Source organism: Rhinolophus hipposideros (genome assembly GCF_964194185.1).
Source record: "Rhinolophus hipposideros genome assembly, chromosome: 23".
Lineage (NCBI taxonomy): Eukaryota > Metazoa > Chordata > Mammalia > Chiroptera > Rhinolophidae > Rhinolophus > Rhinolophus hipposideros.
In genome coordinates this window covers 5830608-5855096 of record NC_138069.1, presented here as the reverse complement: position 1 = coordinate 5855096, position 24489 = coordinate 5830608, and the positions used below count along the sequence as shown (strand labels likewise).

The 24489-nt window shown below is 50.6% G+C and overlaps 1 protein-coding gene across 4 annotated transcripts; it reads right to left on the bottom strand.

Annotated features, from left to right (window-relative positions):
* Window positions 1–69: 69 nt before the first annotated feature.
* LOC308491674 (protein FAM193B-like) lies at window positions 70–24179 on the bottom strand. 4 transcript variants are annotated; one of them, XM_081035605.1, is made up of 8 exons: window positions 22788–24179; window positions 16757–16817; window positions 9069–9355; window positions 8045–8270; window positions 6612–6987; window positions 4063–4264; window positions 2971–3210; window positions 70–2127 (listed from the first exon to the last, which is right to left on the bottom strand). In XM_081035605.1, exons 1-8 carry the CDS (start codon window positions 22995–22997, stop codon window positions 1942–1944), a joined length of 1788 nt encoding a protein of 595 aa, XP_080891731.1. In that variant the 5' UTR covers window positions 22998–24179; the 3' UTR covers window positions 70–1941. The 4 variants fall into 4 exon arrangements, with proteins under 4 accessions (XP_080891731.1, XP_080891732.1, XP_080891733.1 ...); XM_081035606.1 differs by having other exon boundaries at window positions 4063–4261; XM_081035607.1 differs by lacking the exon at window positions 16757–16817 and having other exon boundaries at window positions 9069–9311.
* Window positions 24180–24489: the final 310 nt, after the last annotated feature.

Here is a 24489-nt window from a genome sequence, read left to right as displayed (position 1 = left end):
CCCCCAATAAGGGTGGAGGAGCCAAAGAAAACAATGTTTGAAAAGGAGAATAAACACAAAATGGGAGATGTTGCCTAGAGGACAAAGAAGATGGAACAGGAGAGCATGGTTTGGCTTTTGAGGGGCCGAGTCGGGGGTTGGAAAACAGTTTGCAGTGAGCTGACAGAAGTAAAGACAGTGACTACAGAGAACAGTTTAAGAATTGGGCTGTGACGAGGAAAGAGACGGGGTCGGATGGAGGTGGTATGCTCAGCGAAGTGGGCTTTCAAACAAGACAGCATACGGGGCACAGCGGCGTGCTGATGGGAAACAGCCCAGAGAGGCTGCAGCCACAGGGCAGGAAGGAGATGCCAGCCCGAGAGGCAGGAAAGGACGGCACGTGCCTTAGGTGGGTAACTGGTCCTTCATGACAAGAAGAAAGTTTGCAGGTACAGTGAGAAGACGCTGAAGTGCCTGTCCACTGGCCTCGCTAGAACAGGAAGTGAGGGTATTAGCCAAAAACTAAGGTGGGGGTGGGGAAAACCTGGAAGTTAGAGAAAAATGGCGGTCTGACAAAAGGGCTGTGAAGAAGGAAGTGATGAAGAGGAAGAAGACTAGGGAGCTAGAGAGGCCTGTGAGGCGATGTGGAGGCTCAGGCAAGTAAGTGGGAGGCCATGTGGCCCGGCCCCACAGATACATTGGGTGCTTTCCTCGAGGTGCAGAAGGGGAGAGGCAGGTAGGGGTGACCCAGGGCTGCGGTTCTCCTGAGTGCATGTCAATGGAAGGGCAATAGGGCAAGGAATTGAGAGGTACGGAGTAAACGATGGTCAAGGGATGTCAGCTGGTCTGGGGAGAGGGAGAAAGGGGCAGGTGGACAAAGAGGAGTGGCTGGGAGGTTATGGAGGACAGAGCGGGGGCAGGTCCAAAGGAGCAGAGGTTAGAGAGTCCTGGTCTGGAAATGGTATAAGGGAGCAGAAAGACACTCAGCTTTGCTCATCTCCCGAGGTGGGAGAGAATGAGCAGGCTCTACTGGATGACTCCTAGGGGAAGATGGGTTTTTGGTAGACAGCCAGATGGTAAGTCCAGGAGGTAGGTGGAGGGACATGGGAAGGAAGCTGATGTATGAACAGATAATGACCATGATCGTCTAGCACATGACATTGCCACTGCCTGCTTCCGTTGTAACCTGGCCTCTAGACTGGGCTGGACAGACAGTAGCTGTGCAGTAAGTTTCTGAACAAGTGAGCAGTGTGTGATAAATGACAGACTAGAGAGACACGCAAGATGTAGCAGGAGTACAGTGGGAGAAGTTAGCTTAGCGAGCCTGCAAAAGAGGCAACACCTGAACTGAGCTTGGAAGGAAGTTGTCAGAAGGAAAAGGAGGAGAAGAGAGCCTTACTGGTGAAGGAGAAAGGATGTGCAGTACACAGAGTTATGAAAAGCACACTATCCTGGCAACTGCGAAGTGTGCTTGCTGGGACCTAAGTGCCTTAAGAGGCCAGGAAAGGCCAGAGAGACTGCTGCTGCCCACCGGACTCTTCTGGCCAGGCAACGCTGGAGGGAGGAAGAAAGTGCTGACCACTTTCTGTAGGCAGTGGTGAGACCCCTTGGCTCATTACTTGGTGCTGCAGGGCAAAAGTCCTCGTTTGTCCTTTGGGCTGGAAAAAGATGGAGAACCACTGCTGCTTTCCAGAGCACCAGGGCTGTTTGACCACCCAGGACCTGGAGCGAGCTGATTGTCAAACCCAGTCTCCTCGACTGCTGGGTTCCCGAGTGTGGCCCTGTGCAGATGCAGCTGGGGGCAGGCAGGCGAAGAGGTAACGAGGTGGCAGGGGACGAGCCGTCAAGCCCTGGGGCTCGCCTGGCATCAGGGCTGCCGGGGAAGGGCTCCCTGGGTTCTGTCCTCAGCCCTCTGGGAGAAGCTCACTCAGCGCATGGGCTGGGTCACTCCCAGCACTCCAATTACATCTCCACGCTGGCAACTCCCAGCCCCGCACCTCCATCTCCACTTGATGTCTCCGAGTCAACGTGCCCCAGCCGGACTCCCGTCTTCTGCCAATCCCATCCTTGCTCACCGAAAGGCACGCCATCCTGCCAGTCACCCAAGCAAATACTGGGACACATCCCTAACTCCTGCATGTCCCTGTCCTGTAACGAGATCACCAAAGTCTGTCACTTTTGCTTCCTCTGAAAATCCATCTCTCCTGCTCCAGCCCCACCATCAATCATCTCTGCCCTGGCTCGCGGCTTTCCGGCCTGGAGTATCACCCCGCCAAGCTGCCTTCCAGATTGCCACACAAAAAGCTTGGAAAACAGATCTGACCAAGTGCATTCGTTGATAAAAGTGGCTCCCCCTCAGCTGCAGAATCAGGTCAAATCAGGTCAAAGCTCTTCAGCAGGGCCCACTAGGCCCTTCCCCACCTCCACTACCTGTCTGCCTCTTGTGTTTAAGCCCTGGCTACACCGAGCTGCAGTGGATGTGCTGTGCCCAGCGCCAGGAGGCTCCTCCTGGGGAATCTGTACTCACTCCCCGTGAACCAGCTCCCGAGGCAGCCTCTTGGAATAGCTATTTCCAGGACGCCCAGGCAGGATAGGGGCTTCCCTCATCCCAGGACTTGTCACACACTAATGTGCTGCTCTAGGTTTGTGTCAGCCTCTCCAGGGACCACTGGACCAAGCTTCTCCAGGGTGAGAAGTTTACTGCCTCATGCTTTGGCTCCCAGCATTTGCAGAAGTGTTTGCTGAGTGAATAAATGACTGACTGAAATCCAGCAATCGGCTTCTGAGTGCAGGACTCATTTGTCCTCCAGTCACTGGCCCCCCATCTCCCTGACCCTGATGCCTCCCAAACTCATTCAGACCTTCCCAGAGCAGTGAGCCACGCCAAGGTCTTTGGCAGCCAGCACCATTGATGCCCCAGAAGTCCTGGGGGTTGGTGAGGGATTCCTTGGGGAGTAGAGGTGGTAGACCGGGGCTCCCCCCCACACCCACCTTCTTTTTCAGCTTGTGCCGGGCCCGCTTGGCGGCCCTGGTGCTGTTGGGGACTTTGGGGTCCGTGCTGTTGATGAATTCCAGCAGCTCATCCACATCTCGGTGGTCCACGGCGGGCTCCCCAGGGATCCCGCCCAGGACGCCCCCCTTCATGGGCAGCTCCTCTTTCCGCCTGGTCAGCCTCGAGCGGAGTTTCTCCCGGATCTCAGTATAATTCCGACTCGTCGGGGCAGCGGGTGGCTGGGGGAGGGGGAGTTGCTGACATTACACCCTGGGCCTGGGAAGCCCACAGCACTCCCACCCGCTGGCATGTGGTGAGAAGCGAGACAACTGTTTTTTCTCCCAGGGCCACAACGGCCAAATGGCTTCACCGTCAGCCAGGCCAGAGCCAAGGCAGCAGTGGGTGGAGGGCGCGGGAGATACGTGACAGTGTTGCGAGCCAGGAAAGCAAGTTCGAACCCCGGCTTCGTCACTTGGAAGCTGTATGACCTTGGGCAGGTCACTGAGTCTTGTGAGCCTCAATTTTGTCATCTCTAAAATGAGGGTAACCCTTAGCTCAAAGGTGACTAGCAATGTCATTACTTTAATTTTTCTGTCCTCAACTGCTCTCCCCTAGCCGGCCGCCCTTTCCTCTTCACCTTAGGAGACTTCTGAACTGCTTCCTGCCCCTGTCCAGAGACAGCATGTACTCTGGCGCCATCTGTGCTCACGGCCTGTCCCTCGGCTGGCTCTCCCATCTGGGGGACCGAGAGCCTTGCTTCCACTCTGCCTTCATCACGCACAAGCGTTCACTGCTCTGTGATTACACACGTACACATACTCATCAGAATCATAGCTTTCTCTCTGCCATTTCCTTTCCTTTTGCCTAAGGAAAAAAAGTCAATCTTAAGAGAAACCACGAAAAGAGCACAGGTAGAAAAATGTTTAAGAATCCCTACCTCACCAGCGTGCTGTGAGGATGAAGTGAGCAGACGCAGGTGTGTGCACAGGGTCCCAGTGCGGTTACTAGAGCAAGGGGCCACTGGGGCGAGCGGGCATGCCTCGGGCTCACCATGGCTGCCCCAGCCCTCCGGCCTGGGCAGGTTCACTCACCGCATTGTGGCCGAAGAACTCACAATAGCAGCAGTCACAGAACTTCCCATCTCTCTGGTGGGTGGAAGACGAGGTGCAGGAGCTCCGCTCTGAGCTGCTGTCCTCTTCCTCGCCCAGCCCCTCATCTGCCTCGCAGGGCTGGGGCAGCTGGCAGGCCAGGCCACTGTGTGTAAACTTGTGTCCCTTGCACACGGGGTCTCTGCTGATGGGGGAGAAAGACAGACCCGAAGGTGAGCGAGGGCAGGGCAGGAGCCCAGGGAAGCAGCCCCTCCGTCGTCATCCCCACAGCCCTTCAGCAGCCTCATCTCACGAAGGCCGAGGAGGCGGTCAGGCCCCTCAGTGCCCTCACAAGAACATGGCCAACACCCTCGCTGGCCCTCAGTGCCCAAATCCACAGTGCCACTGAGGAAAGGTCCCCCATGCCTCCCTCGCCCACACCCACCGTGGACCTTGCTGGACTCTGAGGGCACTGTATACAGTTCTCTCTATCCTACTGTCCATCACACTTTATCGTGATGATCTATTTGCCTGTTTGTCTCAGACCAACTGTACGCTCTCCAAGGGCAGGCATTATGCCACTTCTATTTTTGGGTCCCAGTGTTTAGCATAACAACCTTGCACATAGTAGGTGCTCAGTAAATAGGTGTCTGAACACATTAGAGGGCTGATGGCTCCCCTGGAGCATCCAAAGGAAGTCTTTCACTCTCTCTAAGGTCTTATGCTCGGGTCTGCACCAGTGTGTGAAGCTGCGTTGGTGGTGAGACCTTGAGGTTAAGAAGTCAAATATGCCTTGTGGGCCACAGACTCTAGGAGCTACTGTTTGGGCCAGCTGCTGTATTCAGCATATTATTTCTATCTATCCCCCAAGGCCTGCAAAATAGGTGTTGCTATCCCCACCAGGCAGTGGAGGAGGAGACAGGCACAGAATGCTTCACTGCTTTGCTCAACGAGTGGCCAGGACTCAGCCCAGGTCTGTCCGCAAAATTCACGCTACCCCCTGCACTGCTCTGACTTTGGACTTCAGGAAGCATGGGGGCATCTTGTAATATAGACTGCTTTCCCAGGTAAGTAAGAGACAAGCCTGTAAGTTCCCAGAACTAGAGCCAGAAGTGCCAGCGCCCTGGCTCCTCTTCCGGGGAGCAGTGGGAGGAGCCAGGTGAAAGGGTGGGGCAAGGAGCCTGGAGGCTTGGCTCCACGGCAGTCCCCTTGGCACAGAGTGGAAAAGGAGGGGAAGAAACCATTACCAGTGGTGCTTAGAGAAGCTTAATCCAAACTGACCACTCTTCGTCTACTGCATTAGCAAAATGAAAATGCCCAGTTTTCCCGAGAACACGGACAGACCAGCACCCTAATACTGGTGCTACGTCATTTTGGAGAGCTCTCTGGGAAGCAATTTTTCAGTGTGTCCCTTCTCAAAAAGCAAAGCAAAACAAACAAAAAATAAGAAAGACATCCTGACATCTTTTAACAAAGAACCCTTACTCTGAGGGATCTAGTCCAAGGAGAGAAATCCAAAAAACAGAAAAAGCTTTAGGCAAAGACATCTTTAGAGACATTATCTATAATGTTGACATGTTGGAATGACCTAAATGTTCAGCAACTGGAGAACAGCAAAGTGCACTGTGGAAAATATCCTCCATCCTGTGATGGTGAGGCTCAGAATACCGCACAGGAATGCCAAGTGAGACCAGATGATGAGAAACTGTACAGACACCACTTACACCAAGCGGGACAGACACGGCCACCAACACCCAGCAGGAGACCCAGCCACCACCACTGAGCAGGGGACACGGCCCCCAACACCCAGCTGGGGAGACACGGAGGGAAAACTGCTAAGAGTGGTTGTATCGGAGTGGTGGGAGTTCTGGATGGGAAAATATAAATGTATAATATACATGGATCTGATTCATAATATAAAAATATACACCTGTCTTCTCCAAAGAATTATTATCTTTCAAATACATATTAACATAACTCAGTTCCCAGAATTACTTGGTAGACTCTACCTTAAGGACATAACTCCTAACACAAAAACAGATTTCGGTGCAAGGAAGCTTATCACAGACTTGTTTATAAATGGTTAAAAACGGGAAATGCCTCAATGTCCAGGAATAGGGGTATGATAAAATAAATTATGCTAGAGGTATAAAATAAGACGTTATGTGAGCACTGAAAAGTTTTCTGAAGAATTTTAACTGGGGAAATGATCATCGGATGATATTAAAAAATAACTACACAAAAATGTACACAGAACAGGGACCTAATTAAGTTACATACAGAAACATCAGGAAGAAAAAAATAACACAGCATTAAAAGTTTAGGTTATGAGGACATTTTTTCTTTACACATTTTTAAAATTCCCAAGTTTTCAAAACATAATAAACACGTCTTTCTTTCATAACTGGAAAAACAATGAAAAACCCCACGAAACCATAAACAGAGCCTACCCTCTCAGGTCCACCCCAGAGGTACCCTGGGCAAAGTGTTCCCAAACTCTAAGTCCAAGTCAGCAGGAGCCTGCCCTTCGGGCCACTCGCTCCCTCACTCACCTGTGTGTGCTCGGCAGCTGCTGCGAGCCCGGCGGGGGGAGCAGGGGCCCGCCGCAGTGCCCACGACAGGGGTGGCTGCACCCCGAGAAAGGTGGAGGCAGCTTCAGGAGCGGCATGCTGGTGGAAGGCAGGTGGGGGCTCTGACATGCCCCTGGAGTGTGCGGGGTGGCAGCAGTGGCAACAGGGCATTCTGAAGCCTGGGCAGCGAAATGTGCAGCTGGGGTAGTGGGCAGCAGGTGTGGGTGGGGCGGTGAGCCGAAGGATCCGAGGTGAGACGGGATCAGCGATGCTGGCTGGGGGGGGTGACCGGTGGGGCTGTTAGGTGGAACAGTGAGGTCTGCGTGCCGGTGGTGCTCCGAGACGGGGAAAGCCTCACCTGTGGGCAGATGGGGGAGAGAGGTGTCAGAGCGGGAGCCCAGACTCTGGGAAGGAAAGCCCAAGGGCCCGCTGCCCCAGCGTCCTGCTTACTGTGACCAGAGGGAACTGTCTGGCACAGCCCTCAGCACAATGGACCATAAGCTTTCGGGAATGTCCAGCAGTGCCGCCTTGGGCTGGAGAGGTTTCTCGGCAGGCAGCAGCTCGGCTGGACAGGCTCGAGGAGCCCAGGCCTGCAGGAGAAGGCATCGGGAATGCCAGACCCATGGACGGCCACGCACCGCCACTGTGGCACAAGAAGGGCTGTTTGTCAGGGTGTCTCTCTAGGACCTGCCTCCTCAGGCCCAGGGCGGGATCTGCAGAGCCTCAGGCTGAGGACTGTGGGCCATGGGGACGGTGGCAGCTGGGGTACGCTATTCGCTCTGGTGGCCCTGAATTTCAGAGCAGTGGGAGAAGGCTCTCACGACTCTGGTTTAGACATAACTGCAACTGTACTGCTCAACTCTCACAATTCTGGGGGCAGCACCCCTTTGAAGAGCTGGGGCCCTCCTCTTAGAAATAGACAGTAATTCCACATTTACAAAGGACATCAATAACCCATGACTCTTCTCTTTGGGTCTGTAAGGGTTACCTCAGGGTCTAAAGAAGGCTTAGGCAGCTATGACACGGGCTAACAATCACAGCAGCCTTCTGTGGGACAAGTGGCCTTTCAGACCCATCCCTTAGGATGAAGGCACCCAGGTTCTCGGTGAGCCGTGCGCCTGGTGTGAGGCCATCTATGTCCTGATTCCCTAAGCGCCCCAGACTCCACTTTCTATTCGGCCAGTGCTCACCAGGTCCCCTCCTGGATCCAATGGGAACAGCTACAGAGTCACACACAGCAGCAGTTTGCAACTTCAGGATCTTGGAGAACGGAGTCTGCCTCTGCTCCCACCAGAGCAGCTCTACTGTCACTTAATTTAATAACTGATCTTCTGGCTTGTTTGAATAAAGGGTTTAGGAAAACGCAGCTGTGCACATTTATGGGGCTTGGTTCTCTCCCGAGCTTGGAGACTCACCGGGCATGGCAGGAGGACTCCCAAGCGAGCTGCCCGGCACAGCCCCGCTAGAGTGTGGGGAGTTCCAGAGGCCCGAGAGCTTATGTGCTGACAGGAACGAGCTGGGATCCCAGTCCCCCGAGTTGCCATGGCAGGACGAGGACGAGGATGATGAAGAGCACGACGAAGAGGAATGAGAGTCACCCCCACAAGACTGTGATTTGCAGGATGTGTGTGACAAGGAGATCTGGAGAAGCGGGGAGAAAAAGGCCCACGATGAAAGAGCAAACCTCAGAGCCGACCTTCTGCTGCCTAAGCTGACCCCGGAGCGCCTCCTCCTCTAGGCTGGGCCCCTGTGCTGGGGCCAAAGCAGCACAACTCCAGGTGCAAGGGCAAACAAACGCAGGCCAGGCCTCGGCCAGGAGGGCTGTACGGCTCCCCGTGAAGTGAAGTGTGTGGGGACTGGTGACAGACTCTGGGAGGGGCAGAGGCTGCGTGTCAACTGTGGGCCTTTGGGGAGTCCTCATGGCTGCCAAAGAGAGGAGGGTCTTTAAGTCGGGAGTCCTGAAGCTGGACTGACCCTGGGCAAAAGGCAGTGGCTGGAGGGGCTGAGAAACAATGGTCTCACTGCTGTGACTCAGGGAACAGCAGACCTAGCTGGCTCCCAGCTTTCTGGAGGCCTTCTGAGGTCCACTGCAGACCCCCAAACTGACCTTTGCCATCTATCACAGTGGTTGGCTTTTAAGCTGCCACAGAGCTGAGGGCAGGACGGTCACATGAAGGGGGCAGGGTCTCCATGTCCCAATACCTACAAGCTGGCCCTCACACTGTGCACACTCCTCAGGGGCCGGTGCGCTGCCTGAGGCCTCTCTCTTCTTCCCCCACATGGGAACGCAAGCCGCTAATGCTGTGTGAGTACAGCCCAGCAGCCTCTCGGCAGCGGGCGTAGGGCTGCCCGAGGTGAGCACCTGAGAGGCCAGGAAGGAAGAGCTCAACAGCTTACTTCCTTTGGGCCAGGCGGCCCTCCTTCCCAGCGGTTACCTACCGCCACTGCGTGCTCTCGACCTGTCTGCCTTTCGTCTTCCTCCATGCTCCTGCGGCAACTCTGGCAGACCCACAGAGGCATCTCGCCTAGGAGATTTTTGACGAGCTTTGGCATGAAGTCAGGGGGCAGCTTCTCACCCTGCAACACCAGTCCGTTCTGGGAAGGACCTTCTTCCCAGCCTTTGCGTTCCCGATGACACAGCAGGCAGCAAGTCTGCACAGACTGGCTGGGGGCGAGGGGAGCCTGGCCAACAGACAGAAACAGGGTTTCCCAGGAGGGGAAAGGCTCTGCTTAGAAATAACATCAACAATACAAATAATGTCACTTATTATGTGCCACATACTGGGTTAGGCACTTCTTATATATAATTTTAGTCCTTAGAACAGCTCTGCAAACTAGGTGTGATTATTCCCCTTGTTTTAGATGAAAAGACAGATTTTAAAAGTTAAGTAAGTTGCCCAAGGTTACAGAGCTAGTGAGTGGTTGAACTAGGATTTAAACCCCAGTGAGGCTGACTCCAAAGCTCATGCTCAAACGCCCTAATGCCCCAATGTCCAGGTCTTGAAGGTTATAAAAGATGGCCTTTTCTTCTCTGACATGTCCGGGAGAGACCACAATTCTCGGGCCATCTGTGCAGTCTACAGAGCCATCCTCACCTGGAATGAAAGAACGCTCCTGTTAACGCAGAGTGTGGGAGAACATGCAGGTTTCCTGAAGAGCTGTGTAATTCCATTAGGACCACAGCAGCATTTTGGAGGAAGGGTTCGTACAGCTAATCAAAAGGCATCAACTCGACTGAGAACTGAGTTGGAGGGAAGGTAAGACAGACCCTGGTGCTTCTGAGAGGCAAAAGTGGTGGTGAAAACAAGCTGGCCTCTGGGGGTCAGACTGGCGTGCACTCTAACCCCTGCCTGAGCACATATTAGCTGGGTGACCTTGAGCAAGTTATTTAACCTGCAGAGCTTCGATTTCCCACCCACCTTGCAGAGTTGTCGTGAGGCTCGTGCATCAACAAGACAAGCCCATGGCACAGCCCAATACACAGAAATTCTTATTTGGACTTTGTTTCCCTCCTAGGATAAACGTGACCTCGAAATATAAGCCTCCAGATTTTTTTTCACACTGAGGGGTACTGAGTGGGAGACTGATAGCACCTAATGACCCCAATTAACGGCTTTCCCATATCCTACAACTTTGTAGTCCCCTCTCACTCTGACACTGGGCGTGGACATGTCACTTTCTTTGGCCCACAGGATGTCAGCAAATGTGTGGCCGGCATAAGCTTGAAAAGTGTGTGTGCATTTCTAGTTGCTTTCTTGCACAGCGGGGCTTGCTCGCTCTTGCACCTCAGCCATGCCATGAGCATGACCAGGCTAGCTGCTGGCGGGACGTGAGAGGCGTGAGGAGAAAACTGAGCTTTTCTAGCTGACTGGCCGGCAGAGCAGACACAGGAATAGGCCCAGCCTAGATCACCCAAGCCAGCCAGCCCCTACTGGAAGACAGCCAGTCAACCCACAGACTCACGAGAAGTAATAAATGGTGTTGTTTTAAGCCACCAAGTTTTGGGGTGGGTTGTTACATGCAACAGTTAGCTGATGTACCTTCCAAACTTACCCACCACTAGGTAAAGGTGTCTGCACAGGCCTAAGCAGAGGCATAATAAGGGTATCATCCTCATCCTACAGAAGATTAATGACATCATCTTTCCTGAATAAAATCACCTTCTCACAGTAAGTGTAACGTTATAATTACTGACCTCGCTCCCTGATTTCTAGGAAAAGAAAAGAACCAAACAGTAGTACCAGGAGCATAATGAAATGTTTGGGGAAGTACAAGTACCTTGGAAAAGAATAGCAGAGAGAGAGAGAGAAACCTTACATGTGGAACTCACACAAGGTACTAACAGCCTAAATGGTCTCTGCCAAGGGAACATTCCAGTGAGTAAGGCAGCTGCTCAGGGGCTAAGGATGCAGCCTCCTAGAACCCACTGACGGAGAGTAGCTCATGGAAAGGGTGGAAGGTGCATGGAGAAGGATGAAGGCAAATGAGGTCTTTTTGTGAAGTGTACCCAGGACATTTTCCGTAGCTACAGGCGCCACAGTAAGTGCAGGGGTAGGAGGTGAGGCCACACCCACAGCCCTTTCCCTGTAATGATGGGGACCATGGTCTAAGGCAAACACCCAGACAGGTAAGTTTACTTTGATAGTTTCATTTCATTTGGGTGTTAGGTTCTAAGTAATTACATAAGATAAAAATCTTATATGAGTAAAATGATTCTTTAAATTCTTTATAGGGCCTGTGAAGTACAGCATATATGGTTTTTTAGGCACAACCAAGAATTTGAACGTACAATATGCAGTTTATGGCAATATACGGCAAGTGTTTTTTCCTTTAAAAGCAAATACAGAATTCTCGTAGGTTAACTGTGTGATCAGTGTGGCTATGCAGTGCCAGGGGACTGGTGGGAGGCCTGGGAGGGTACAGTGCAAATGACGCTGGCTTTGGCATCAGCCCTGGGCCTCCACCACTTACCAGCCACACGATGCTGGGTATGCTCTACTTACTCGTCTCCTCATCTGTAAAATGGGGTTGGCGTGGAGGGTTGGTTGTGGCACAGCACCTACTCCAGTGCCAGATCCATAATATGTTGCTCAACACATGGTACTAATTATGAGCCAGAGAGGAGCGAGAGAAAACAGTATTTGAAATCAGGACTGGAGTGGAAAATATAGAAAATATGGGCCACTGTTTTACAAATGCAAGAATCTCTCACATGCAATGAATCGAAGGTGACCTGTCAGACATCTTAACCTTTGCCCTAAACTCCAAGAAGTCACTCCTTAAGTTCCCCAAATACTCTATTCTCCTACCTCCTGCCTGCGCTAAAGGGATCCTCTGCTTAAAACTCCCTTCCTTCACACGTTTACCAATAAGGAGGGGGCTGAACGGCCCAGCTTCATCCAACTTCCTCCAAGCTTTCCTAGAGCCCCTCTTGTAATCCACCTCCATTCCCATATCCCACAGCACACTGTGCCTTGGTTACAGTGTTGTGCCTTCCACCTAATTTATTTACCTACGTCTTCTGTCTGTCCTACGAGGCTGTGCTCCTGGAAGGCCAGGACCAGGTCTCATTCTCGTCTGGCTCCCTCACAGGGTAGCACGGGGCTTAAGCTCAGCTGGGCACATAGCAGCTAAATGAGGTTTGTCAAGTGTTCCCACAGCAATACAGCTGCAGGCAGCTTCCCTGAAATTTCCCTGAAATTATTGCTTCCCACAGAGAAAGGCCATCTCCCCACCCTGGACCTCTACCCAAATTGTTCCAATCTCAAGTGTGGAAGAGTGGAGACTGCATTCCTTAGAGATTACAGTGAGACGCCTCTGCTCATATAACGGGGAAATAATGTGACTCTCTAAAGCCAAACTGGTACACATAATAAATGAGATTAGCCATCAATGGAAGTGAATTTACAGAACAGGCATCTTTCTAATTAAAGAAACACAGGGCCTGGGAAGCTAAGTAAGTCCTGACTGAAGCAGGGACAATCCCACCTACATTGCATCAAGTTGCCCAGAGGATTACGTGACGTCAGAGATGCAGAGTTTAGCTCAAGGGGTCCACACAGTAGGCCCTCAATCCAGGATCTAGGCCCCCTGGCTCTTCTGTTCTTAGTAAGTCTACACTAGAAACTAGTTTATCCACTGTCCTGAGTTTGATATACTTGAACCCTTCTTTTTAGGCCCAGGCAGTTCTGGGGGCGACCCCCAAAGCTGTTTTAACCCTCAGCCTTGGTTCCTGCACCGGGATACAATAGCTGGTGGGGCCTGGGGACTTATCTCTCTGACATTTTTGTCCCTAACTGCCAGAGGATGGTGTGAATCCCAATCCCTGGAAATGTTATATTTGGTCAGTACTACCACTATTCCTTCGTATTTTTGCTTTGGCAGAGACAAGCTTTTGGTTCAAATTCCTCTGACTGCAACCTCCTGCCATTTTCCAAATTCCCAGCAATTATGACCCCTTATGCCCTGATATCAACCCAGGCTTTCAACTAACTGTTCTCAAGCTGTATTTTTAGCACCTGGCACCTATTCCCACACAAAGAACATGATCAACAAATATTTATCAAATGAATGAAACATCCAAACATTTTCCTTCATCACAAAGGCTGATGGAACTGATTCTTCAACCCAGCAGTCCTAGGCAACAACTGATTATTCCTTCTCAGCTCAGTTTAAATTTCAGAGACTCTCTAGATACAGGTCTAGACTTAGGCAAACGATGGGAGAAGAGGAAGGAAAGGTTCTAGGTGTTCTCTTGAGTTGGGATCTGTTCAAACAAGCTCCAAGGTAATTTGGCTTCACTCCGTGAGCAAAACCGAAGTATGTGGAGAGAGTGGGGAACCACACAGGGGACCCATGCTGCAGCAGCGTGTCCCCAGCAGTCAACGAGCCAAGCCAGCCCAGTCTGTGGCCACTCCTAGTCCAGGGGCTGCTGTGTGCAGCCAATGAAACCAGTATCTCTGTGCCCTCACCTGACCAGGCCCAAGACTTTTCTGTTTTCATCTAAGAAGCACTAAGCTAGGCATTCTAGTTTTTCCTGGATAAAAAGATAAAATCAAAGAAAGGGGAAGCCACGTTTTTCAGGGAACACCATTTTCACTTGAAAGAATGACTGACAAACTATTGTTATTTGGACTTGAGTACTGGCAGATATTTTCTAAAAAGAAATGAACAAAATGAGCCTGTCACTTCAAGGAAAACAATTTATTTGTGGCCAATGATAAAAAGCAACCTTTTGAGCAAAACTTAGATTTTTAGAAAACTTGTATCCACCACCAAGAGTGTGATAAACTTCCCAATACTTAAAGACTTTTCTGATGTAATTGGTAGTGATATTAACAAATGTTATCTTTGATATTACAAAATGAAATGGAAAAACATTTAGAAGATCTGCATAACTCAGTGAATCTACTTTCCAAATGATCAAAGCATGATGTTAAAGAATCATACATTGGTTAACTGTCCACTGAAAGTGCTACATGGACAAACAGATTTTAATGTAAATGAGTATAAAGACTTCACTGATATGGTCTCAGATTCTATATTGCAGAGAAGAATATCAACAATCATCTGAAAAGGAAATAAAAAAATAAAATAAAAACAATCATTTGGAAAGGCTATTAAAATTGCCAAATTACCTAAAATTTCCAATTAGGTATCTGTGAGGCTGTATTTTCTTAATGTACTTCAACCAAAACAACGCAATTACAACAGATTGAATACAGAAGCATATGTAAGAATCCAGTTTTTTCTATATTAACCCAGACATAAAAAAAAATGGCAAAAATGAAAACAAGACCATCTTCTCACTCATTCATTTTTAGTATATGTGCTGCCGAAGCGAGCACACACTCATTCATTTTTGTTTTGGAAAATATAGTTATTTATTTTTCATTAAAGAATTATTACATTAATGTGATCAGCTTAAAATTGTTATTCTCAAATGAATTTGCAACTAAATATTTTTATATTTTCCCAGCTTTGACACTTAATTTGGTAGATTATCAATAGATATAATCAACACAAGCTCTTCTGGGTCCTCAATACTCTTTAGGAATGTAAAAGGGCCCCAAGACCAAACACTTCAAGAACCACGTCTAACAGTGCCTGTCACCCAGTGGGTGCCCAATAATCAATGGTGATAAACAATGATATAGTTCACAGCACAGCTGGAGAGCTTTTGGGTGGCATGAATAAATTTCCCCCTCAGCCGTTCTGTTCACAATTCAGGAACTGCTGGGGAATAACCTGGGTCATCAGACCAGGCAGCTGTCAAGACTGCTGTGAAGCTGGGTCTAATTTCCAGCACTAAATCTGCCCCCTTTCCTCTTATGGATTCCTCATACTCCCAAGAGTTCATACATGTATGGAGAGGGTTCCTCCAAACACATGCTGTATCTAACCAGCGGCCCTGCCACAGCTTCCAAATTCTCTTCTGAAATGGCCCATCAGAGCACTCCACTCTAGAGGCACCCAACTCCAAGAGCCTTCCTGTCTCCAAGACAGGCAGAGGACAACAGTAGCAGCTAAAGTTCTCTTCCAGAAACAGAGAAAATAATGAATCCCTAGCCTGAAAAAACTCATCAGCCCAGTCGTCACCACTCACTCTTCTATTCACCAATCATTCCCTCATTCAACAAACATTCTCAGAGCCCTGGCCTGGTGCCCACCATTGTGCTAGGTGCTGGAAAACATCAAACCACAGAGTTCCTGCCTCAAGAACACATGCTTAAACCACGCAGGTTCATGCACTGGGTTGTCAATGCCGAACTCCCAGGATGCCTCAAATTCGTTTTAGGGAATCGGGTAGGAACACAAACTAAAAGAGTACACAATTAAAATTAATACACAAAAAACAACACCAATCAGGACACTGGGCTTCTCTACTTAACATAAGCCCAGTATGTGCCTTTTCACATACTTGTCTAGTTTGATGACTTCTTTCCTTTAGCTCCTCTTTCCTACCTTGGTCTCTCTTCAGTCGTCAGACTCCTTTTGTTGAGCTCACTATCATGGCACTCTCTGGCCCCTGGCATTCATGACTTGCGCCAGCTGACCTCTCCATGCTCCATTTCCTCCTGAGAACCCTGGGTTCTATTCATACTGTTCCTCAGATACACCTTGCCCTTTAAACCTCAGTACCTCGGCTCTATTCCTTGGCAAATTTCTACTCAACCCTAAGATCCTGGTTAAAGGTCAACGAAACATTTGCGGGACAAGGCTCAGTAGAACTAATTCTGTAAGTATTGCACTTACTACATTATGCCACAGACATATTCCCTGTAGGTCCCATACCCTCAGTAGAATGGGAGCTCTTTTGGGGCAGGGAGTGCACCTTGGTCACTTAAGTGTGCCCAGGAACCTAGGCTTGGCTGGAACCTGGCACCAAGCAGCCATTCACTAAATAAATGAACGAATGCCTAAAGCCCATCTGGCTCACGTCTCAGCTGCTCTACACAAAGAAGAGAATCTAAAACACAGTTGAACCAGCCCTTTCCTGATATGCTATGCTAAAGGTATGGCTGTGTCACTCTGGGCCACTGATGAGAAAGCATCAGTGCTAAGAATCGCATACCATTCTAATGCTGGTGATCAGAACTGCAGTTATTCTTAGGGAGCCGATATAACCGTACCTCAGTGTCCTGGAACTTTCACCCAAACTCCCACCCGGGAGGTTGGCTCAGGTCCTCCCAGGAGGCAGGACACTTGTTTCATACCATAAAGCCAGTTTGTGGCCAATCGTCTCTTACACAAGCTGAGTCAAGGAGAGGGCAGTGAGTCTCTGTAACCCCAGTGGCCTTCATGCCCCCAAGCCTAGTTCTTTTGTCGAAACTCCTTTCTAGATGCAATTAGCCACAGGAAGGCCTGAGTTGCTGCTTCCTGACCTGGAACCTCAAGCACACTGCATTACCTACTACTCTATAACCCCCGCACAGATATCGCATGGGTGGAGGAGTATGAACTTTGGAGACAGACTGTTGTGAGTTCAAATCCCAGTTCTGCCATTTTCAGTATGATATTCGATTATTACTCAATTTCTTTGAACCTCAATTTCCTCATTTATAAAATTAAAATGAAACCATACTTCAGAGTTGTGAGGACAGAAGGAAATAAATTATGTAAAGTACCTGGCCTGGGCCTGGCACACAGTAGGTGCTCAATACCCGTTAGTTTCTTTCCTCTTCTGTCCTGGAAGAAATGACAGGGAAACTTACTAAGTGAGACTTGCCCAATCCAAAGTTATTACTTGAAGCACAGGACAGAGGACTAGACAGGTGACCTTCAAGGTCTCTCTGAACCCCCCAGTTCACGTTCTTTGGCTCCAACTTCCTAGTAAGAACCTTCAGTATTTCAGGCCCCTTCTTTCTGCCTTAGTTTCCCTATATCCATTCATTTCAGAATGGAGGGGAACCACAGAGGGAGATGGAGAACAAAGAGCCTTGGGTAGGGAACAAAGGGGAGATGGCCTATAGGACTGCAGCATGGGCACAGAACCGAATGGTGCAAACACGGGGCTTTTCCCAGGACATAGTACGCTTTCCCTCAGTCCTTTGCTGCTCTGCACGCCCTGCACAAAGAACCATTAACCATCCCTTTCCCCAAATACATAAAGCACTCATACCTTCACTCATGCGGTTCCCTCTGCCTCTTCCTTTTTAGGATCAGTGTGGGTGTTACGTTCTCCTAAGTCTACAGGCAGAATGAACTATGCTTTGCTCTGGGACGCGCTGACACTTTTCACATCTCTTGAATAGAGCTTATTACAGGTATCCCACTTGTTGAAATCTACCTTCTCCACAATATTGTGAACTTTGCAAGGGCAGGGCCTGTGTCCCACGACTCACTGCATCCCAATGATACAGTATGAAGTAGGCATGGGTAAGTGTTCTGATACAAGGAAGATTAGCACTTGGAGAATATCATTAACAGGGCAATAAATGGAGAAGTGGGGAAAGTTTGGTTTTTGTTTCTTTACAAGTGATGCTGTTTATTTTCCTGCTTATGGAAAAGCTCCCCCGCCCTTCCCTGGAAGCCCAAGCCTTTGAAGAATATCCCAGGCCTGCAAGGATCCCCACAGCACCTTCAATTCAGCAGTCCCCAGGCCCAGCCACACATCAGAACCACCTGGGGCAATTTAACAACAATAGGCACAGCAAAGCCCAGGGGATCTGATGATTAGCTAGGCCGGGCTAAGGGACAGGTGGACTCAGGCCATTGCAGCTGTCTCTCCCACTGAGAATTACTTCCTCTGATGCTATCACAGAATTTACTGAAGCATGTCACGTCCACTTTCCTACTTAAAACCTTTCCTTGACGCCTCATGCCTACAGGATAAAGCCCAAACTTGGTATGGTTTTCAGGAACGCTGCTCAACTCCCCAGCCTGACCTCTCGCCACTCTCCCTCCCACGAGTTGGGCACGTCTTCCCTCTGGGTCTCTGTTTATGCTGTTTCCTTTGTTCAGACATTTCTCCCACCTTGTTGCCTGGAGGAACTTCTATTCGACCTTGCAGCCTCTCTCCGAAAAGCCTTGTCTAGGCTATCACTCTGTGCACCCTCAGTACCAAGCTTCTATAATAACCATGGCTACCACATCTGCTCGGTGCTTGACATGCAGTACTGGCCAAACCCTGACATGAGCCTGGCATCCCTGTCATTTTATGCATGAGAAAACAAACCAAGAGGCTGAAACACTTCCAAAGATCAGTATTAGGATCTAGGATGTGAACCCTAACTCAGAGGAAGTGATGCTCTTCTAGCCTCCCTGTAATTACTGTACACGTGTCCTCTAGCCATAAGCCCCTGTGGACAGGGCCCAGGTCTGATCCACTTCTGCATCCCCAGCTGGCCCAGGGCCTGGCACAGAACGGGTGTCCATTGGTGCCTGCAGAATAAATGAACACCCAGGTCAGGCGAGAGGAAGACTGGGCATGGTGTGTGCAATGGGCCTACGCCTGGCGCCGCAGTGAGGGCAGGTAAGAACGAAGTGGGAAAAACCTAACTTACTTCTTTTAGTATAATTTAGTTTAACAGCCATTTTTTTGAGCACATGCACAATAAATACCCCAGAAATGAATTGAAATGTAACTCTGTTCTCACAAATTCGAGGTTCAGTAAGTCAAGGTGTTAGGATCTTAAATAGTCCGTCCGACATTAGATATTGAGCTTACAGCTCTGGGATGTTTTAAAGTTAAAATTTAAAAAATCTTTGCAGGGAAGTTTTCATCTTCAAAGGCCTTTTGGCATTTCTACATAGTGAATCTTTACTGGCTTACAAAGAAGCAGCAGAGGTGGCAGGGATCCTCCCATCGTTATCATTTCCTCCTACTGGCAATGAAAATACCCAGGCTGGCTGGACCGTGATTTTAGGGGGAAGGTCTCCGGGTACGGGGACTAGCTTAATCATCTGTGTACCCCAAATAAAGGCCCAGGCACAGAGGTGGTGATGCTTACTGAGTGAATAAACATGAGATGGTTTTAATAAAGATACGGACTGATCATCTGCTCAAGTCCCTTAAGGGAGCAGGTTTAACTCTGAGCAGTGGGGGAGCCACGTCTCTAGAGTCCCTTTAAAGCAGGCTGGGCACAGTCCCAGGGGATGCTGTAGGGAGATCAGAAATGAGAAGGACAGGATGAGCTCACCCCCACCCACTGATGGTTTATAGTCTCGCAAGTCTCCTGGGGGTTTACTGGGTGTGTACCTGCATTACAAGGTACAAGAAGAACCAGAGGTGGTCCAACCGAGTGGTCCAACAGAGACCTAAAGACAGTCAGCAGAGCTGGCAGGTGGGAACACCCGGGCTTTGGATCGCCATCTGGCACAGCTCCGGACTCATACTACCTCTGACTCCCGCTCTTGTGTGAGGAATCTCAATGTACTAGGTGCTAAGCGGGTTGCTCCACGTTGTCTTGTGAAGCTGCCGATGAGGCGCAGAGAGGGGCGGAACAAGACCAGAGTCACAAAGCACAGTCTGAGCTTGGAGTTCACCCCAAGTCTGAACACTAAACGCGTTTCTCACTGCCTCGTTCAACTGCTTTGTAAGGTCTTTTTTCTTTGCTAAGAAGACAATAACTGTCTTCTTGTGAAGTAAAGAGGATTTGGGTTCTTAGTGAACAGATCAATGTATTATAGTTTAGTGGCCTGAAACAATTAGAAGTAAAGACTTTTGGGATCCCAATTAAGCTCAAGGTCCTGCATTTAAATATGTACAGGTTATGCAAATGAATGAAGGGGAGTTGATGGAACCAAAGTGAGTGGCCTATGAAGCTTAACTCAGAAGAAGCAATGCTCTCCTAGCCTTATTGCAATTATTACACTCGTGTTCTCTAGACTATGAGCCTCTGTGGGCAGGGCCCAGGTCTGATTCACTTCTGCATCCGCAGCTGGCCCAGGGCCTGGCCCAGAACGGGTGTCCTTCACATGCTAAAGGGGGCAGACACCTCTCAGAGACTGCAGATTACTGCCTCGTGGAAATGTGGGCCCAGCAGCACCAGACTTAGTTTTAAGAGATGACACAAATCCAGCTTTGTGGGAAACTGTTTCGTTTTTTCAAAATACTGGCTCAAATCAAAACAAAAACAAAAATAAAACAATGTATAACTTGGGACATTAGAACCTGTCTGTGGATGGAAAGGGTCCGATTTTGCCATCTCTGGCTGCAGGTTGGCATGTGACACTGAGTTTCACCTTACTTACCCACTCTGGGTACATAAGCCAGGGTTGTAAATGGCGGTGGACGCCAGTGATCCCCACCAAAGGCATGCCTGTGGACAGTGACTGATCCTTCTTGCCAGGTGCTTTTCACAAGGTCACAAAAGCCTGCTTCTGGAATCCAGAACCCCCTTCCCCAGCACAAAAAAGTGGCGCACAATCAGAAGAGAGTTTGCCAGTCAGTTTCACCTCTTTGTGGCTAGTTTAAAAACCAAAAATAAAAATAAAAATGCTGTGTCAAATCCCCTAGAGGATACAAGTGTCCTTGGGGGGCCGGGGGGGGGGGGAGTGCGGTGCACTGAGACCTATGTGGAAGCTATTGGGGCAAATGTTTAGGTGTTCTGAGTTTCTGTTTCTTCAGCTAAAAAATGGAGTACGTAATAATAGTATTTATATCCTTCGGTTAACTCTTTAACATTTGTTAATCACCAGGCATGGCGTATAATGGTAACTCGCATGTTTCCTGCACGTTCAGAGTTTATACAGCGAAAGCAGACAAGTCATTACTCTATTAGTTAATTCGTCACAGTTTTGCTAAATGCTGAGAATACAGGGGTGGTAGACGATTACGAGTAAGGTATGTGAGGTGCCTAGCACGAATAAATGAATGAAATGGCAGGTAAAGCAGCGGAGTAGGTAAGAACATGGTAGGAATACACTGTGTTAATGAAGCTTATAACTCTTAGGAATGATGCATCCTAAATAAAAACTACACAATCAAGCCACCGTCCAAACTCTCTGGCCATGGACCCTCTTGGCTGGCTCTGTGGCGGGGGTCCCTAGAGTACTGCATGGTCTGCATGGGAAGGAGAGAAGACAACAGCTTCCTGGCTCTCCCTGCCCTCACTACTGCTTTTGGATGGCAGCCTCGAGTAGGGAAAGAGAAAGCTAGAGGGGAAGCAGCTTCAGGGTCAGAAGTCAGATCAGGTGACAGAAAGCTCCAACGTGGGGAGGAGAATCCTTTGGAACTAGGCTCAGCCCAGAGTGGGGTGAAGGTGGGGCTTCTGACACTCAGTAAGCAGTGACACCTTCATTAATTAAAAATCTTACTGTGACCTGAGACACAAAGACCAGCATCAACGCAGGGTTACAATAAGCACAAGTTCTCAAGCGATTCATTCTTTCTCTCATTCACCTAGTTGTTTCTACTCCGTGTCAGCAAGGCCCAGGGCTAGGCATGGAGGCCCAGAGAGAGATGACACGGACTGGGCCTCTGGAGTTCACAGTCCAATGGTAGTAGACACATCGACAGGCTGTTTCATCACAGATGGGGACTGATACCAGAGGGAAGCACAGGGGGCTGTGGGCACAGAGGGGGCACCTCCCGGAACTGGGGAGGTGAGGGAAGGCTTTCTGGGAATGGTACCCCCAACGGCATCCCCACTCACATGCACAATTCCAGAGATTCTACTAGAAGGCTGTCAAGAGCCATGCCTTCTGGCTGCACCAGCCTCCCAGAGTCCCCTGCTGCCCGATGCAGTGTCTGCAGAGCCAAACGCATCTTCCGCCACGCCTCAGCCTCATCCGGCGCCGCCTCCGACCCTCCAAGACTCCTGCAGGAGCCTGCCTTCCTTGGCAGGCTCAGCCAAAAGACCAACTCAAAACTCTTGTATCAGAGCAAGCTTAGGGACAGCCACCCAGCCCCAGGTGCCACAACCCTCCCAGAGCAGCTGTGGCTCGTGCCACCCGGGCCTCTCCTTGAACACTGGCAGGGTACCTCCCATTAGCTCCTTTGCTCAAAAGAAAGTGACCTTCCTCCAGGAGGCAAGCTGGAAGCTTTGGCGAGTCCTCCTATTGCTCCCTCTCACCAGGATTAGCCAAACCCAGGAGGAGGAATAGGAGGGTTGGGGCGGGAGCCTTGGAGGTCAGGGGTGTAGAGGGAAAGGGCAGGCTCTGCTGGGTTTCCACCTCGGTGCAGGAGCCCCAGCAAACAGCCTCTGCTCCAAATGCTCCGCTGGGCGGGGAGAGGAGGCAGGCCCCAGGAGACACATGCTGGGGCACAGCTGCTGAGGGGGCCGCGGCTGCAGGCAGTGAGGGGAGGGGGTGGGGCTGCTCCCGGGGGGAGAGGGAAGAGGCTGCAGCCTTGCAGGCCCCAGCGCCCCGAGAGGGCCGTGGGTGGGCGGGGGAGCAGGTGGGCCCGGGAAGTTGAAGGACAGAAGGCTGAGCTGTGGCCTCAGGATCAGAGCTCGGTGCCGTGGGGGTGTAGCCTCTCGGCTCCAGCCCGGAGGCGGAGAGAAGGGGCAGGCAGCCTGGTCTCAGGAGAACAGGACGGGCCGAGCCTCGGCTCTGGAGAGAGGGGTCCAGCCTCCACCCCTGCCCTGGCGGAGAAAGCCTCCGCCCCGACCCTGGGGGCTGCGGAGGAAGATGGTGCATCCCCAAACCCGTCCCGGCCCCGCTGCGGGGAGGTGAAAGCGCCGAAGCAGCCGGACTCGCTGCGCTCGCTCTTACCTGCGGGCCGGGCGTCAGCTTATGCTCGTCCTCCTCCCTGGGGCCGTCGCGGTCCAGCTCCGCGGGCGCCTCCGGGGGCCCTGCACCCGCTCCTGTTTCCAGGCTCGGCGGCGGCGGGGGCTCGGGCGCCTGGGGCTTCTGCGGCCCCGCGGCCCGCGCCCGCTCGCGCCGGCCCGCGCCGCCGCTCGGCCTGCTCCGCCTCCGAGTCATGCTGCTGCTCGCGCCGCTCCCTCGCTCCACTCGCGCCGCCGCCGCCGCCGCCGCCGCCGCTCCCCTCGCAGGACAACAGCCAATATGGCGGCGCCCGGCTCCCCACTCCGCTGCTGCCAGCAGGTCAGAGGGTACGCGGAGTCCGCGCCGCCGCACTAGCCACGGAGGCTGCCTGCGCCATTTTGAAGAAGGTCACCACCCGGAGTCCGCGGGAGAAAGGACCTGGTGGGCAAACGCCCACCCCCGTCCCGCGACCTGAGAAAGGAGAAGGTGTCCACTGTAGTAAGTGCGCTGCACGCCCCTGGGCGCTTAAGAACTGCCTGTTAAATGGATGAGTGCATTAATTAGTTTAGGTAGTGCTACGGTATTTTCACACCCTTCACCTGACTCCTGGCACTCTCACGGAGAGGTGGGGTACGAACGCTCCCATTTTGCAGCGGAGAAAATCGAGGCTACAAAAGGCGAATGGTTGCGCAACATCATCCTGCCAGAACTCATGGGCTCGTGGACGGCCTAAGCTGAAAGAGACGAAGGGATCGTCTAGGTCTTTATTTGCAATGTATGGTCAACTGGGATTCCAGCGTTCGGTGCTTGGGACAGCAGGACTGAGACCCGGATCCTTGTCCCCCAGTCTGGTGGGGAAAGTGGACAGTTATGCGGTTACAACCAGTGTGATAAAAATGAGATGACTGGGACACATACTAGGTCAGTGTTTCCAAAAAGTGGTATGTGCAGGAGATTTTGAGTAATACACAAAGGAACATTAAAAAAAAATGTGATAATTATGTATTTAATTGTCAAAAATAGGATTTTTCCTTTCTCCTTTTTTGAATGTATAACACATGCACATGGTACAAATTTTTTAAAAAGTTTTGAGTGGGACTGGCTGGGTCGCTCAGGTAGTTGGAGCTCCGTGCTCCTAACTCTGAAGGCTGCCTGTTCGATTCCCACATGGGCCAGTGGGCTCTCAACCGCAAGGTTGCCGGTTCCACTCCTCCAGTCCTCTCCAGTCCCGCAAGGGATGGTGGGCTCCGCCCCCTGCAACTAGAACTAAAAGGACAACAACTTGAAGCTGAACGGCACCCTCCACAACTAAGATTGAAAGGACAACTTGACTTGGAAAAAAGTCCTGGAAGTACACACTGTTCCCAATAAAGTCCTGTTCCCCTTCCCCAATAAAAAAATCTTAAAAAAAAAAAAAAAGTTTTGAGTGCAGTCTGTCTCACACCAGGGCCAGTGGTATCCTGAAACCATATGGTGGTTATATGTAGAGTTGCTATTAGTATCATTAACAGGGGCAGAACCTTGACATTGGCCTAAAAAAGGGAGCCAGGGCTATTTTGAGAGGAAGGGGTAATGGGAGGCCATGGGGCTCTCCTTAAATGCCAAGAACATAAATACATATTAATACTTTATCTCATCACTTTAGCTCATCTACCAAAAACTTGGAAGATTCAGGGTGATTCCCACTATATCACCATTACCTCTTCGT